The 16,697-nt window shown below is 38.0% G+C and overlaps 1 protein-coding gene across 16 annotated transcripts in view; it reads right to left on the bottom strand.

Annotated features, from left to right (window-relative positions):
- RNF38 (ring finger protein 38) overlaps nt 1-16,697 on the bottom strand; it is a 129,260-nt gene that overhangs the window by 45,383 nt on the left and 67,180 nt on the right. For 5 of the 16 annotated variants that reach the window (XM_069576161.1, XM_069576164.1, XM_069576165.1 and 2 more), the window contains one exon: nt 9,384-9,533. The exons of 7 other annotated variants lie outside the window; for them this stretch is intronic. In XM_069576161.1, coding sequence (XP_069432262.1) covers nt 9,384-9,533 — 150 coding nt within the window. Of the gene's footprint in view, nt 1-5,025; nt 5,162-9,383; nt 9,534-16,435; nt 16,674-16,697 lie in introns of those variants that run through there. 4 more of the 16 variants (XM_069576162.1, XM_069576176.1, XM_069576177.1 and 1 more) reach the window with 3 other exon arrangements.

Here is a 16,697-nt window from a genome sequence, read left to right as displayed (position 1 = left end):
TAACGCAAACTAAGACATGGAACTCTGAATTCTAAAAATCCATTGCCCAAATGGAGGAGAATGTTGTTGTTCAGTTGTGTTTGACTCTTTGTGACCCTGTGGACTGTTGCATGTCCCAGAACTCGCTCAAACTCGTGTCCATTGAGTCGGTGATGCCATCCAACATCTCGTCCTCTGTTATCCCCTTCTGCTCCTGCCTTCAATCTTTCCCAGCATCAGGGTTTTTCTAATGAGTTGGCTCTTTGCATCAGGTGGCCAAAGTACTGGAATTTCAGCTTCAGCCATCCGTCCTTCCAATGAATATTCAGGATTTCTTTTAGGATTGACTGGTTTGATCTCCTTGTTCTCCAAGGGACTCCCAAGAGTCTTCTCCAACCACAGTTCAGTTGCTCAGTCGTGTCTAACTCTTTGCAACCCCATGGACTGCAGCAAACCAGGCCTCCCTGCCCATCACCAACTCCTGGAGTTTACCCAAACTCATGTCCATTGCGTCAATGATGCCATCCAACCATCTCATTCTCTGTCATTCCCTTCTCCTCCGGCCTTCAATCTTTCCCAGCATCAGGGTCTTTTCAAATGAGGCAGTTCTTCCCATCAGGTGGCCAAAGTATTGGAGTTTCAGCTTCAACATCAGTCCTTCCAAGGAACACCCAGGACTGATCTCCTTTAGGATGGACTGGTTGGATCTCCTTGCAGTCCAAGGGACTCCCAAGAGTCTTCTTCAACACTACAGTTCAAAAGCATCAATTCTTCGGGGCTCAGCTTTCTTCACAGTCCAACTCTCACATCCACACATGACTACTGGAAAAACCATAGCTTTGACTAGACGGACCTCTGTTGGCAAAGTAATGTCTCTGCTTTTAAATATGCTGTCTAATTAGCATATTAGCAGTTGAGGTTAGTCATAGCTTTGCTTCCAAGGAGCAAAACGTCTTTTAATTTCATGGCTGCAGTCACCATCTATGGTGATTTTGGAGCCCACGTACAACAAAGTCTCTCACTGTTTTCATTGTTTCCCTATGTATTTACCATGAAGTGATGGGACTGAATGCCATGATCGTAGTTTTTTGAATACTGAGTTTTAAGCCAGCTTTTTCACTCTCCTCTTTCACCTCCATCAAGAGGCTCTTTAATTCTTCTTTGCTTTCTGCCCTAAGGGTGATGTCATCTGCATATCTCAGGTTATTGATACTGAGAAGAATGCTACAGATTCACAAAAATAACCTTAAAAAACTTGGGCTATCATATTTTCAGTGATGTTCAAGTTGTGTGTTAGCATATTCTTATTTTACAACAAAGCTATTACTTTTAAGAATGGAGATGACTGAGAAAATCTCCCATCCCTTCTCTTTCTGTTGTAAAAGGTTCTCAGTGTATAAGAGATAAAGACTAGGAAATAACATGGAAGTGAGCTCATTCACTATGGTAATAAGCCTTACTTTTTCAGTCAAAGTAACAGCAAACCACAAATTGATATTTAGGGACAGGGAATTATTAAAGAGTTTATTACATGCAATGTTGTTTCATATTCCTTATCAATTTGAGTACTCTTTGAAACTCTAACTCAGTATTTAGCATCTAATAAAATGCATAGAGGATTACATCTATCTAACCCCAAATCTCTATAACCAAACATTCTTATCAGAAGTGAAAAAAAACCATAAGAAAGTATTGCATGGTTTCAAAAATAACAAATCAGAAATTGTTAAAATGCTCAATGCCATGGGGGGAAAAATACACACAAACACACGTGCATATGTACATATATAAACACACATAAAATATATTTATATATCTCAATCAGGAAGCTTTGGAAGATAATGGAAACCTTCCACAACGCAGAACCAGGTTCCAAGTTTCAGATTTAAAATGGTGATTGAAAGGTGCCTCTGACTTCAGCAACTACTAGTGAGCCCTGAGGACTTCCTTCTCAAGGGAACAAGGGGGCAGCTAGAATCAAGAGGTAACATCTCCAGAAACCTGGTCCTCTATCCACCTGGGCCTTAATTAGGACCACCATTCATCTCAGACTCACAAGTAAGTAAGTACAGCATGATTTATGAGTTTCCAACCCTCTTTTAAACTTCCAGACTTTCTCTACTTGCTTTACATTTTTGACAAAAGACTAAATTTCTCATTCCACATGTGGTGCTAGTGGTAAAGAACCCACCTGCCAATGCTTGAGACTCAAGAGACGCGGGTTAGATCCCTGGGTAGGGAAGATCCCTGGGAGGAGGGCATGGCAGCCCATTCCAGTATTCTTGCCTAGAGAATCCGATGGACAGATGAGACTGGTGGACTACTGTCCACGGGGGTCACAAAAAGTCAGACAAGACTGAAGCGACTTAGCATGCAAGCATGCAGAAAAAACACTCACTGAATTCTATTAATTAAAAATAAAAGACATGACGATAGCCATCATTTAAAAATCTATAAACAACAAATGCTCAAGAGGTTGTGGAGAAAGGGGAACCCTCTTGCACCGTTGGTGGGAATGGAAGTTGATACAGCCACTATGGAGCATACAGTACGGAGGTTCCTTAGAAGACTGAGACACGTGAAAGCAATTAGAAAACTGAAACACTCACGCTACATAAAGCAACTAGTGAAGAATAAACCCAAAGACAATCCCCTTTCTGTAAACAATAAGCAGGGGGAACGCTGGAGATGAATAACTTGACATTTGAACCACACAATATGATTTACAAAATCATCCCTACACATTCTCACTTAACTCTCCACAAACCGAAGTCCTGACTTAAACCATATGCAAATTTATGTAAAATGTGTTTCTATTAGTGAAGATGTACCAAAGACAAGTCAGTGAAATACTGCCTTCGAACTACACAAGGTATACACAGTCCTGTCTTGCATGATTCACACAGGACTTTAATTTTCTTAGTACAGCTTTGATAGTTCTCAGCTCAAAATGTTTCAGAACAAAATCCAACTTCATAACCACTCTAAACCATTCCATCCTCCTGGAATGTTATTTTACTTAAAGATATGGGGGAGAGGGAGGCTTTTACTGTTCTGTTTTCAAAAGTTACTGCAGCAGACATTAAAACAAAAAAAATCAGAGGACTTTGCTTCTGATATGGCCCAAGTTTGTTTGTTTTTTTTTTTCCCCATAAAAGGCCAAAGAACAGAATGACTGTGAGTGCAATGAGTGCTTACAAAGGTACTCTAGTGGTATAACTAATGTGGTCCCCACCATAATGAAGAGGATAAAATACTGTGTGAAAATATTAAATTACTGTATCATTGGCCATAACTACTAGGCCAGCAGCGGCTTCCTGAGTTTAGGGAGGCCTGTTGTGGCTAACTTCTGAATAATTATTAACAACCTAAGTCCTAGATTTTTCTTAATTTTTAATTACACAAAACACCACTGGTTCACAAACTGATTTATCTTGATGCTGTAAATGTACTGTGTTCAAATGCTGTATTTACTTCCATAGAAGCTATAAACAAGGATAAATAAAATAATCTGAAGCATAAATATGAAACCAACAAAAACAGAAAAGCTATTAAGAACAACCTGAAATCAAGGGATCTCTCTGAATTATCCACATGGAGTTGTGCAGACAACTGAAGCTCAAATTAGAAATGTTAATTCAGGAGTTTTTGGTATAACAGATAGATGGTATGTCAAAGAAGTTGCAGGCAGTGACAAACTGCTCAAAATATCAATGATTTATATAGTGAAAAAGAGGTCCAATGCTAAACCCTAAGAAGCTCCAACATTTTATGTTGAGTAGCTGATGAAAGGAGCACGGAGTGTGAAGGTAAAAGCCAGCAGAATGGAGTTTCAAGGAGTCAACTATTAGGTTGATGCAAAAGGAACTGCATCAACCTATTAGTTGATGCAATAGTAACTGCAATGCTGCACTTTTCTGTTTAATACTGAGACACATTCTTAAATAAATGTGGTTATGTTATATATCATTTTAAGGCATATTTCTAAATTTTTTGCTAATAACTTGTAACTTGCTGTTTATATTTATTTCAGACTAGGGAAATGATGTTAGACAAAAAGCAAATTGGAGTGATTTTCTTATTCAAGTTCAAAATGGGTCGTAAAGTAGCAGAGACAATGCACAACATCAACACATTTGGCCCAGGAACTGCTAACGAACACACAGTGCAGTGGTGGTTCTTGTTCTGCAAAGAAGATGAGAGCCTTGACGATAACGAGCACAATGGAAGTTGCAAGTTGACAACGACCAATTCAGAGGATCACTGAAGCTGATTCTCTTACAGCTACATGAAGTGAAGTGAAGTCGCTCAGTCGTGTCCGACTCTGTGACCTGTGGACTGTAGCCTGCCAGGCTCCTCTGTCCATGGGATTTTCCAGGCAAGAACACTGGAGTGGGTTGCCATTTCCTTCTCCAGTGGATCTTCCCAACCCAGGGATCGAACCTGGGTCTCCTGCATTGTAGGCAGATGCTTTTACAGTCTGAGCCACCAGGGAAGTCGAGAAGTTGCCAAAGAACTCAACATCAACCATTCTACAGTTGTTTGGCATTTGAAGCAAACTGAAAAGGTGAAAAACCTTGGTAAGTGGGTGGTGATGCCTCATGAGCTGATTGAAAAATCAAAAATATTGTTTGAAAGAGTCGTCTTCTCTTATTCTACACCACCACAACAAATCATTTTTCATCATATTGTGATGTGTGACAGAAAGCGGGTTTTATACAACCAGCTCAGTGGTTGGACCAAGAAGCTCCAAAGCACTTCCCAAAGCCAAACTTGCACCAAAAAAGGTCATGGTCAATGTTTGGTGGTCTGCTGCCATCTGATCCATGACAGCTTTCTGAATCCTGGTGAAACTGTTACATTTGAGAAGTATGCTCAGCAAATCAATGAGATGCACTGAAAACTGCAATGCCCACAGCCAACACTCGTCAACAGAACAGGCCCAACTCTTCTCCACAACAACATCTGATCGCACATCTTACAAGCGACACTTCAAAAGTTGAATGAATTGGGACTACGAAGCTTTGCCTCATCCACCATATTCACCTGACTTCTCGTCAACTGACTGCCACGTCCTTTAAGCATCTCAACATCTTTTTGCAGGGAAAATGCTTCCACAACCAGGAGGAGGCAGAAAATGCTTTCCAAGAGTCAGTCGAATCCCAAGGCACAGATCTTCATGCTATGGGAATAAACAAACTTATTTCTCGTTGGCAAAAATCTGTTGATTGTAATGATTCCTATTTTCATCAATAAAGATGTGTTTGAGCCTAGTTACAATGATTTAAAATTCACGGTCCAAAACCTCAATTACTTTTTCACCAACCTAATTAAGAGGTCATATAGAATGAGGGTTGAAAAATAGCCACTGTATTTAAACAACATGGAACTATTTCTTTACAATATGATTTAGTATCATTATGTCATATTTCCCTTTATGACAATTTTGGGAAATGTTCCTGTGCTTCCTTTGTTAATTTTCCTTATGAATTTAAGGATAATTGTAAAGTTCTAAAATAAAAATTTTATTTTTTGGCTGAAATTTTTATTATGTCAATGAACTTGTTGATAGACATTTTTACAATAATTAGTCTTCTCTTTCAGAAACAATGTATTTATTTGTATAAATCAACAAACTTCAATCACCTAACTTCAGTAAATATACAGATTAAAGTTGTTATCTAGCTGTATTAAGATGCACACCTGAGAAAAGGGAAACTCTTACAGTATTGGTGGGACTCTAAGTTGGTACAGCCACTATTGAAAACACTATTGAGTTTCCTCAGAAAACTAAAATTACCATACAATCCAGCAATTCCACTCTGAGGCATATAGGCCTATATCCAGCAAAATTCTTAAGATGATACATTCACCCCTATGTTCATAGGAACACTACAGACAATAGCCAAGACATGGAAACAACTTAAATGTCCACTGACAGACGAATGAATCAGGAAGATGTGATTTATATATATATAATATATAAATAAAATGGAATACTACTCAGATTAATAATAATAATGCAATTTGCAGTAACACGGGTGCAACTAGAGATTACCATAATAAGTAAAGTCAGAGAAAGACAAATACCATATGATACCACTTATATGTGGAATCTAAAGTACGACACAAACAAACCTATCTACAAAACAGAAATAGACCCACAGGCCCAGAGAACAGACTTGTGGTTGCCAAGGGGGAGAGGGCTGGAGGATGAAATGGGAGGCTGGGGTGAGCTGGTGTAAGTTTTTATATACAGAATGGATAAACAAGCTCCTACCGTATAGCACAGATAACTATATTCACTATCCTATGATAAACCATAATGGAAAAGGATATTAAAAATAACATATATACGTTAAATACACACACACATATACACACACATTCCTGAAATCAAGGGCTGTGCCACATCTGAAATTCACGTTCTCCACAATGCACCTGACTTTTTAATAAAAGCATACGATCTTCGCTCACAATCACTGAATTGGTTGGTAGTACAGTAACTGCTCGTTTTACTTTTGTTGGATTGTAACTGCTTTACTATGTTAATTTCTGCTGTACAATGAAGTGCATCAACTATATGTATACATATATCCCCTCCTTCTTGAACCTCCTCCCATCCCCCTCCATCCCACCTCACAAAGCACAGAGTCGAGCTCCCTGTGTTATATGAAACTGCTAATTTTAAAACTGTAGGGGGTTGAATGGCAAACATGTGACAGAATTTCAGGGGGGTGGGGGTGGGCACTGAAACTAGCATATCTTGATTGTATTGGTTCCACATCTGTATGCTTTTGTCAAAACTCACAGAGCTGTACCCAAAAAAGGTGAATTCCACTATAATTATGCCTTAATTTTAATTTAAAAAACGACAAGAAACACTTTGATGCTAATTTTAAATATAGGCTCACTTTTATAGAGATGTAAATGTGCTTCTTAAACCATTTTGGTAAAAAAAAAAAATTCAAAGCAAGAAAAACAAAACCATCATTTTTATAGAAATGTTCAAAAATACTGGTTAATAGGTGATTTCTTAAGCTGGATGGTAGATTTTTGAAAATTATACATACATCTTCATACTTTACAACACGCATATGTGAAATATTTCATAATTAAAAAAATTTAAAAGCATGTAATATTTGAAATATTTTGACTAGAAAAATAAGCAAAAAAAGAGCAGAGTGAAAAAGTAATAAACAAGAATAGTGATACAAACTCGGTTAAGTAGTGAAGATAAAAGGACCAAAAAAGAGATCAAAAATAGGATGAGCTTTTTGTTCAAAGACTGATGGTTACAAACAAGGATCCAGGAGAGTGTCAACACTTGCCTTCACCTCTGTGACCATCCTACTTACTCGTTACACATCCAATTCCACGCTTGAAGCACAAAAAGCCAATCACTTCTTTAACTCCTAGAGAAGGCTATAGGAGAAATGATGTCCTTACAAAAGAGAATAGTTTCAGCTAAAATATGAAGGGGGTATTTTAGGGGGGAAAATGGAAAAGGTAAGGTGATTCTGTTTGGAATGGATGGAGTAAAAAGGGAAAGTAAAAGTAGAAAGAGCTGGGAGGGAAAACAGCTTGGAGCAAAGCCGCGAGAAAACAATTCGTTAGTTAAGGCAGTGGCTCTCAGGACAGGATACGGCTGCACAGGCTCTCCTTTTCATATGGCAACTAGGTTTTATAATGATGAGAACCATAACTGCAACTAGGAAACCACACTCTATTTTGGTGTCAGAATTAGTTGAAAGTACCTGACAATATCTCAAAGGGGATGTGAGAAGGATTTACTTTGCTTCACGTGGAACAGTGGTAGTAGGGGTAATAAGTGGACAAAGAAAATCTCCAGTCTCTCATGGGAGCAAAGTACACTGAGGGCCTGATTTTTAAGTTAGAGCAAAGTAAGGTTTAAGTTAAATTAGGACTATAAATAAAAAAATAATACCTTTCACTTTTCTGCTAACACTCAAGTAGAACTGGCTAAACTTTTGGTTTTATTTTCAAAATACGGTTTTAATCTACTGCATTTGGCAGCTATTCTTTGAGTTTAGTTAATGTTACCTTAATGCGTAAAGACTCAGAGGAAGTACAGAAAGTGTCAAATAACTGTTTACTGGAGGCAGTAGTGAAGGTATGAAGTCAATTTCATTAGTTACTACTAAAGATCAAGTTCTTGCAGCTAATGCCGTATTCAAAACAGCAGTCACTATGTCATGCAATTCAATAAACGACGTCTTTTAACACACAGTGAACTGTGTTGACAGAAATACCCATGAGGTGGTATGATAGAGAAAGAAATAACTGAAGTTGGATTTGTCTCTATTCTGTTAGTAACTAGATATATAAATCGGGCATCTCAGTGAGATTCTCTGAGGCTATTTCTTCATCTAGAAAACCATCCAGATGAACTTTATTATGATGGCTAAAAACAAAAGGAGACCACACACGCGAAGCAGAGAACCTGCCACACAGTATCAACAAGGACTAGCAGCCTGAAGAGCCCTGGGTCACCTATATCCCCGCCCGCATCTGCATCAGCTTCCAAATCCTACCCCTCCAATGTGTCACAAGCACTTCTCTTCCAGAAGCAGTCTCAAGTCCCAGCCCACCACTCCCACCTGAACAGAAAGTAAGCCGGCACCATCCAGAAGTCCTAGCTCTCATCAGCAACTCTCACTACCTCAGCATGTACAATTACATGTCTTGGCCCACAACCCTAGTATCCAGAAGCAATTCTGTAACTTAAGTCTCCTTTCTGGTAATGATGACTTCCGTTACTGAATCTCGGGGAGTAATGGATTTTAAACACAGTAGTCAATGATTTCTGTGAGCACATCCTACTAATCTTGTTAATAACCTAATGATAGTTTAAATCCATTTATACCTTAATTTGTTTTCATTTCATATGTAATGAAATTTTTAACACATTTACCCACAGATATCAAAAGTCATAGAAGGCAAGTTACCATATTTTCTCTTTGAAATATGCATTATCTATCAAAGTCTGTAATGTGCATTACTATCAAAGCAGTGATGGCTTTAAAAAATATCTTACATGCTTCTATTTTTCTTTCTCTATACAATTGCACATATTCTGTAATGTCTTCTACTTTCCTACAGAACTTGACCTATTAGGACACATGATTGAGACCAAAAGATTAAAAAACAAGAATATTAAGTGGTCAAATAGTAACAGCAGCTCAAGAGAAGACAAACATTCTTCAGAAAAGCTGGCTGATAGTTAAAGATGTCCTCTAAGAAGAATACTTATTCCCACAAACAACAGAAAATAAGAAGTAGGAAGATACCAAGAATGTTGGTTCAAGCCTTCCTAGAGACAACCTAGTTATGTATCTTGTGACTTTCAGCCCTATGAAGGCAAAGGGTAAATATATAAGAACCTGGAAGAAAGCTTTGAAGTGAGCATCCTCTTGAACGGTAGTGTTCTGATCACTTGGGAGGAGAGGGAACAGGCTCTGAAGTCTCACCCTTTCACAAATCACCTTGTTAGGATGGCCAGGTAGAGGTGCTGAATTGGCCCCGGGAGATATCTGGGAAAAAGAGGGAGAAGAAAAGGATAGTTCATGGCTAGCTGCACCAATGTGGAGAATCATGCCTATGAAGGACAGTCTGGATTTTCTAGGTATTTGATGATTTTGTTAGCAGAGCAAAAGAAATAAAAAATTAATCTTAAACATCAAAACAAACAAAAGGAAGACAAAGACTGCCTCTGGCAATGGATCTCTCATAAAAACTTTCTTTAAAGGCCAAACAGCACTGCTCAAGAATGCCAAGTCCTTCCTATGTTTCCCACGTAGTACCTATCGATATCTTTCTTGCTGGCATTAATTTTGAAATCTTAAATGACAGATAAGATTTCATGTCAAGAAAACCAGAAGTAAAAATCACTTAAGTACAGAAAGATTAGTGTCTAACCTGGCTATGATTAATTTTTCATTCTCTTTTTTAGTTAACCTTCCAAATTATCAGGCAAGGGGAGAGAGATTTTAGAACATCTATGGCCAAATTTCTATAGCGATCACAGGTATAAAAAACAAGATTTATATTGTGGAGACCTCAGCTTTATTCAACACAAACCTAGGAACCTACTTAATGAATAAAGGACAAGATCATAAGCCTCAAAGTAAATGCCTGCATGTTTTAAATGCTTGACTAGACTGTGAGTTAATGCCCTAAACTCATATGTAAATATACTTGACCTGTACCATTTTTGATCAGACATGAGTATCACAATTCCACTGTGCTGTGGAGTGAACTGCCTTTTGGGATTAAGGTTTGTGGACCTGCTTGCTCCTAAAGACCATGTGCTTTAAGGCTGTCTTGTTTTTTCGTTTCATTGCTACAATCATTCCCTTACATGTAAGTGTCTATCCAGTAACAGGCACTAAACAAAAACACAGTCATGATTTTCTACCTTCAAGAAGTATATGCAATAAAAAGAAAAACAAATCACCATACAGTATGAAAAAGTACCTTTCTGTGGTAATGGTCCATTTTAGTGCAATGGAGAGGTAATTGTAAGAAACTGTGTTGCCAAGAAAACTACGAAATGATCAGCGTAACTGGTCAGTAAGGAAGTAGCCAGAGAGGAAGGAATAGACAGATCATAAAGTGGCAGGCTAATTATATGAATAATGCTGCTATAATAAACTTTGTCAGCCCCTTTAGAAATTTTTCTTTCGCTTGCTATGAGCCTGATCAACAGATAGCTAGGCCTGTTGTTAAGAAAATAACTACTTCCAAAGACCTTCCGAGGACTGAAGGCAGTAATTTTAGAATTTATTAGCACTGCTCCACAAAATGCTTTGGACATGAACTAAAGCTCACCTCTGTACTATAAACATGCATGTGTTAATGTCCTTTACCAATGTGATGAAGCAGGAATGACTGAATCAAGGAATATTTACTGACTGCCTCCTATAAGCAAAGAATTATGTTAGAAAAGAAAACAAGGATCCCACCCGCAAGGAGCTTATTTTTGTTTAAAAAAAGAGGTAGGAGCCATGGGTTTATCTGAGGGCAGGAGTAAGAAAATATTTCACAGGAACAAGTATTTTTCACATTCCTGACTTCATTCAATCTAAGGAGTGCTTTTACCACTTTAAAGAAATTCTCTCTCAAAATGGCCTGTTCCTTTATGCAGGCTTCATGTTCTTTCTACAAGTTTATAATCTGCACAATAAGTACATCTGAAGAGTGTTTTAATAAGGTGACATACCATCAACTATCACTTAAGCAGTCTTACAAACTTAAAAAGTGTGAGCAGCACGCTTACAAACTGCTAGTACAAAAGCTGGCTGGGAAAACAAATTTCAGTTAATACATAAAAGAACTGGCAAACCCTGGTCCTTGCAGACATAAGGGGAGAGGGGAAAGGGGAGAGAAAAGGAGAGAGAAGGGAAGAGGGAATTCTAAGATGGCCTCCAAGATTGCCACCTCCAGGGTGTACCTCCAACCCTGCATGGTATGTGGGGAGGACTGTAAACACAGTGAATTTCATTCCCCTGATTGGGTTCAGTTACATGATCTAAATTATACAAACCCCTTCACGTAAGTGAAAGGATTTTCAGATATAATTAAGATTCCTGTGAATTTTAAGTTAATCAAAGGGGAGGTTATCTTGGGTAGGCCTGAGTTAATCAGAGAAAGCTCTCAAAAGAGAAGTTGAGCACTTCCTAAAGAGATTCTCCTGCCAACCCTACAGACGAAGTTGCTATGTGCTGAGAAGGCATGTGAATGGTAGACAGCTGAGGGCAGCTACAAGCTAAAAGTGGTCATCAGTTGATAGCTAGCTAAGATCAAGATTCCCTCAAAGAAAACAGGGGGGCCTCAGTCCTATAATCACAAGAACCACATTATAACAACAACAATGAGCTTGGAAGAGGACATTAAGTCCCTAATAAAATCAGAGCCCAGCCAAATAAGACCTTGACAGAGGCTCTAGAGCTAACCCATACCAGGACTCTGATCCACAGAAACTGTACGGCAACAAGATTTGCTTTACACTACTAAACTTGTGGCAATCTGTTACACACAACAGAAAACCAGCACAACAAACATGTACATAACAGAATAAAAACTGGGTACCATACTCAAGCAAAGTTTCTTCTCCAGAATTCTGGAGAAAAATTCTGTATTAATTTGATTATGAAAGACATAAATTAAAACTTAAAAAAAAAAAAAAACAACCTAAGCAATACAGCAGTTTTTAAAACCTCAATTCGGTAATAGTAAACTTCACACCAGGAGTCAAACTGGGCTTTCTGATCTTTATATGGTACAAGTTAGGGTTAACCAACTTGCTTGCTTAAAGTGAAACATAAATACCAGAGCCATAATCTGGTTCTAAGACTCAGACTCAACCCACTAAACCACCTTCTAATTGCAGAATTTTTAAAGTAACATTCTTCTTTGTAATCTATCTAGTTGGATTAGTAACTAGCAACTATTCCACAATGCCTATTTACTTAAAGCTATTTTAAGTACTTAAAAATTAATGTTTCCTTGGAAATTGTTTCTGACTTCTACTACTTCCCTAACTCCCTCAGTTAAAATTAGTCAGGTTATACAGTATCTGAAAATCAACACAGTTCTATTTTCCCCTAACATACCAACTGCCGAGCACTACAAAGACATGGTAACTTCAGCCTTCTCTCAGGATGCAACCGTATTTTAGAAGTCCTGCCATGAAACATCCCTGAGATGGGATTGAGCCTGTAACTCCACACACTTTGCATTTTTAATGTTACATATAACAATATGATTAGTTCATCCAGCATAACTGTTTCCTGTTTTATAAGACTGAAATTACAAAAAACACTTCAACCTTTTAAGCAACAACACATTACTATTTTAAGGCCATCTTCTATTTAATGTGGCCTTTCCCCAGCCTGGTAGCCATACTACCAACAACTTAACCTCAGTGTTAACAGAGTGTACTATTATTATCATCACTGTGGTAAATTACAGTAGTTATTGTGTTAAAAAATAACACAGGACTTAGGTCCACATAGTCCCAGAATCAGCTTCCTCCAAAATCACTTAAAAAAAAAAAAAAGCTACCATGGATGTTTATGTTGGTTGATTACTGTGCTAGAAGCTTACTATGTATGACTCCTTTAAAACTAACAAAATCTCGTATGGTATTTTTTTTTTTAAATTGGAAGATAACTGCTGTACAATATTGTGTTGGCTTCTGCCCATACAACAATGTGAATCAGCCACAGGCAAAAATCACTTCTGATGACAGCTTCCTTCTTCATTCATTTACATTTTTCTCATAAAAGTAGAGATTATACAAGTGTATGATGACCTCTAGGCCAGTATTAAATAATGTGTACTTTCCACAAAATAAATTGCTCAAAAGGCCAAACCTTCTTCTCCAAAATGGTCAGTACTCTCCAGAAAAAAAACAAACAAACACACAACTGTTCACTGTTACAAGTTGCATACCGACTGCTCAAAGGCAGTAAAATCATAGGCTAGCAGGAAAAAGGAAAGAACAAAAGATGATGAGTTAGGTGCTTGGTTGTTGGCTCCAACAAGTCCCTTACTCCTTTTGGTCAAAGTCTGGGTACCTAGAAAATGAAGAGGTCAAATCCAAATTATATAAAAATCCAAATATTTTCACTGCTTCCACGATGGCAAATGCTACTCTCCTGGAAAGTAATCAAGGAGATTTTATTTAACAGTTCAAATCACTGTTCTTTCATCTGATAAATTCTCAGGTTATATTCCAAAATACGAGAAAAGTTATATGCATAAGTATGTTGATCACATCAAAGCAACAATTTCAAAGGGAACTAGAAGTAATCTAAACATTTAACAAGTAAGTATTTGTTAAGTCAGTTTATGGTATGTGTTATTATGCAGTTGTTAAACCATTTAAGAACTGGTACTACTTACCCGAGAAGGATCATTACTTTCCAGCACTGGGATACTTTCAAAAAAAAAAAAAATTATTATTCCCATTCTTGAGTCAGGGCAACAACAAATTGGATCCATGTCTTTAGGGGAGCAGAGCAAAATCAGGGTTGGTGAAAATAGCTGAAAGGCTCCACCCTTCTTTCTCACCCCTTAGTCACACAAATTAATGGGGAGGGGTGAAGAAGGTGCAACCAAAGAAGTCTCTAACCACTCCATGTACTGAACTGGTGAACATAAACGTTAGGAAAAATAAGAGTTATACATTCTACTATTAAGTTTTTCTTTCATTCACTTTCACAATCCAGGATTTACCAGCACAAGGATTATTCTCCCCTTAAGCAAGTGTTTCTAAACCATTTTACTTAAGCTGGTAACCTCAAAGTTGTTGTCGCTTTGTAAAGTGTTCTAAACCATCTCTTCAAGATTTATTTCTAAGAATTATATGGATTTGGAAAATACCTAAACCAGGAACAGTCCAAATCAGTAAAAACTTACACACATAAACATTCAAAAAGATGAAGTACGACTGAGCTCTTCATAAGTCTTACTAAATAAAAATAATAATTCAAATATTTATTGCATATCTATCATATGCTAGATACTAAGAAAACAAAAGAAATATTTCTCGCCCTCAAAGAGATTCAGTCTACTAAGGGGTAAATTCAGCAGAAATAAACGAGGGTAACAGGGTCCCCTAACTTAGAGGGGAGAAGGAAAAGTGTTCAGATCCTTTAAAAAGGAACATGAAATGACATTAGAGCAGGGGGAAAGACAAGGCTGTGTATATGGCCCCTCTTTGTCTACTTGCTCCAATTTCTTACTTGTTTATTATTATAGAGTTCAAGCATTTGCCTGATTTCCAGATAGACAATGTGATGTTAAGAATTTCACATTTGTTGAACAAATGAACTAGACTACAACTACAGAGTTCAAACGTGTGTTTACAATCTATATACTCTGTCCAGAGAATAAAGTAAGCAAGCTATGATTTAAGCAAGACAACATGAAAACGGATGTCTGATATATGCGGTTAGTAGAAAAACAACTAGAAAACTAGTAAGCAGACCTAGACACTGCACAACAATCACAGGCCTAATTAAGAGCTGCCTTACCAGCAAAATGAATTACAAAATGGTGCTGGCTTAAACAAAACTGGGGCAGCATAGCGAGAAAGAGATGGGATAGACTGAAGTAGAAGGCAAAGATCAATCATCTTCCCATGCTGATCGATTATTTCAGAGACTTTTATCTGAGGATTTCTCACTCATTTTTCTCACTCTCAGCCTTGCAGGGAAAAGTAAAAAATGAGCACAAATAAAAACAGGCCAGTGATGTAACTAAGCCTCATCCAAAGCAGTTGGCAGAGACACAATAGGCCTACACTCCACATTATGATGCTAACATATTCAAGTATATCTAACTGTGTCACCCTCTGTCCATCCACTCCTCAAAAATCAGGTTACTTTAGTATAGAAAATCCTCAGTATTTATTCAAATTAATAACTTCCAACTTACTTTAACTATAAAAATAGGATGAGTATATGAAATTCAACAAGTATAGGAACACACTACCTTTCAGAGTCACAGAAGGTATCAGAAGTGGAGGGACAACAGAGATAATTTAAATCCAACTCCTATTTTACAGATAAGAACCTGAGGCCCACACAGCTCATTTCCGGCAAAATTTATTCAACTACAGCTTCTAAAGGCCACCAAGTCTTTTAGAAACAAGCCTTAAAGAAAATTATAGATATCAACTTAAAATTAGACCCCTATAATTAACAGATTCAAGGCTCAACAGATCTTCAAAAAGTCAAATATATTACACGAATACTTTTATGAGCGAGCAAGAGCTGGATACAATTTCTACTTAAAAATTCATTTAATCTTTTTATTACAAGCACATGCCTGCTGCAATGCAAATAATCTGATCCCTATATTTGGTCTTGTATTGTTACTTATGTAGGAAGCCCAAAATTTCTTCCTAATGGAAGACAGAAACAATTTTAATTTGATCCCAACTGTCTCTAGATGCTCATTGTTTTGATTTCTTAAAAACTGAGGGAATGGATTAAAAAAAAAAACTTTAAGCCCAGTTACCAAGGCTGGGAGCTATTTACAGGAATTCTGCGGTAATTGTGTTAACAGTACCTGCAATCAAGGCCAAACAGGATCCAAAAAGTCTTGCAATTTTAGGTAATAAACCATTGTGAATGAGTTGCATACACTTAAACCTTCCTGTGTTAAGTGCGCCTCGTAAGAAATCAGAAAAGGCAATTAAAGATTACATTTTGTTTCTATTTACAGTGCAAAATTAACACACCCAACTTAATACATCATTTTTGCAGCACAAATAAACAGCACGGTCTTACAAGTCCTACACACGCAAATGAAAACTTTATTCCCTTTATCCCTCAATAATTTGAAAAACTCTCGGCTCAAAACCAACCTCTTTCATTCTTCAGCCCTGAAAGGAAGAACTTCCATCCCCTAGAACAAAACGCACCCTGTTCAGAAACCCGCGGCTGCAGAAGGACGCGAGAGAGGACCCTTCGGACCGGGTTCTGCGTTCTCCTGAGTGACATCATTTCACCTGCGCCTGGGCAAACAGGGAGGGAGCAAAAGAGCCAGGCCATCACCAGTCGGCGGTGGGCTGGCGCTCCCCCGGGCTGTGCCCGCACCTCCTCGTCGCTGCCCGGGGAACAAAGAGCGCCGGGCGGCCCGGCCGCGCCCCGCTGAACATCAAGCAACCACATCCCTAGCGCGGC

This window comes from Ovis canadensis, chromosome 2, assembly GCF_042477335.2.
Source record: "Ovis canadensis isolate MfBH-ARS-UI-01 breed Bighorn chromosome 2, ARS-UI_OviCan_v2, whole genome shotgun sequence".
In the NCBI taxonomy this organism is placed as follows: Eukaryota; Metazoa; Chordata; class Mammalia; order Artiodactyla; family Bovidae; genus Ovis; species Ovis canadensis.
Note: the sequence above shows the minus strand (reverse complement) of the source record. Positions and strands in the feature narration are given on the sequence as shown.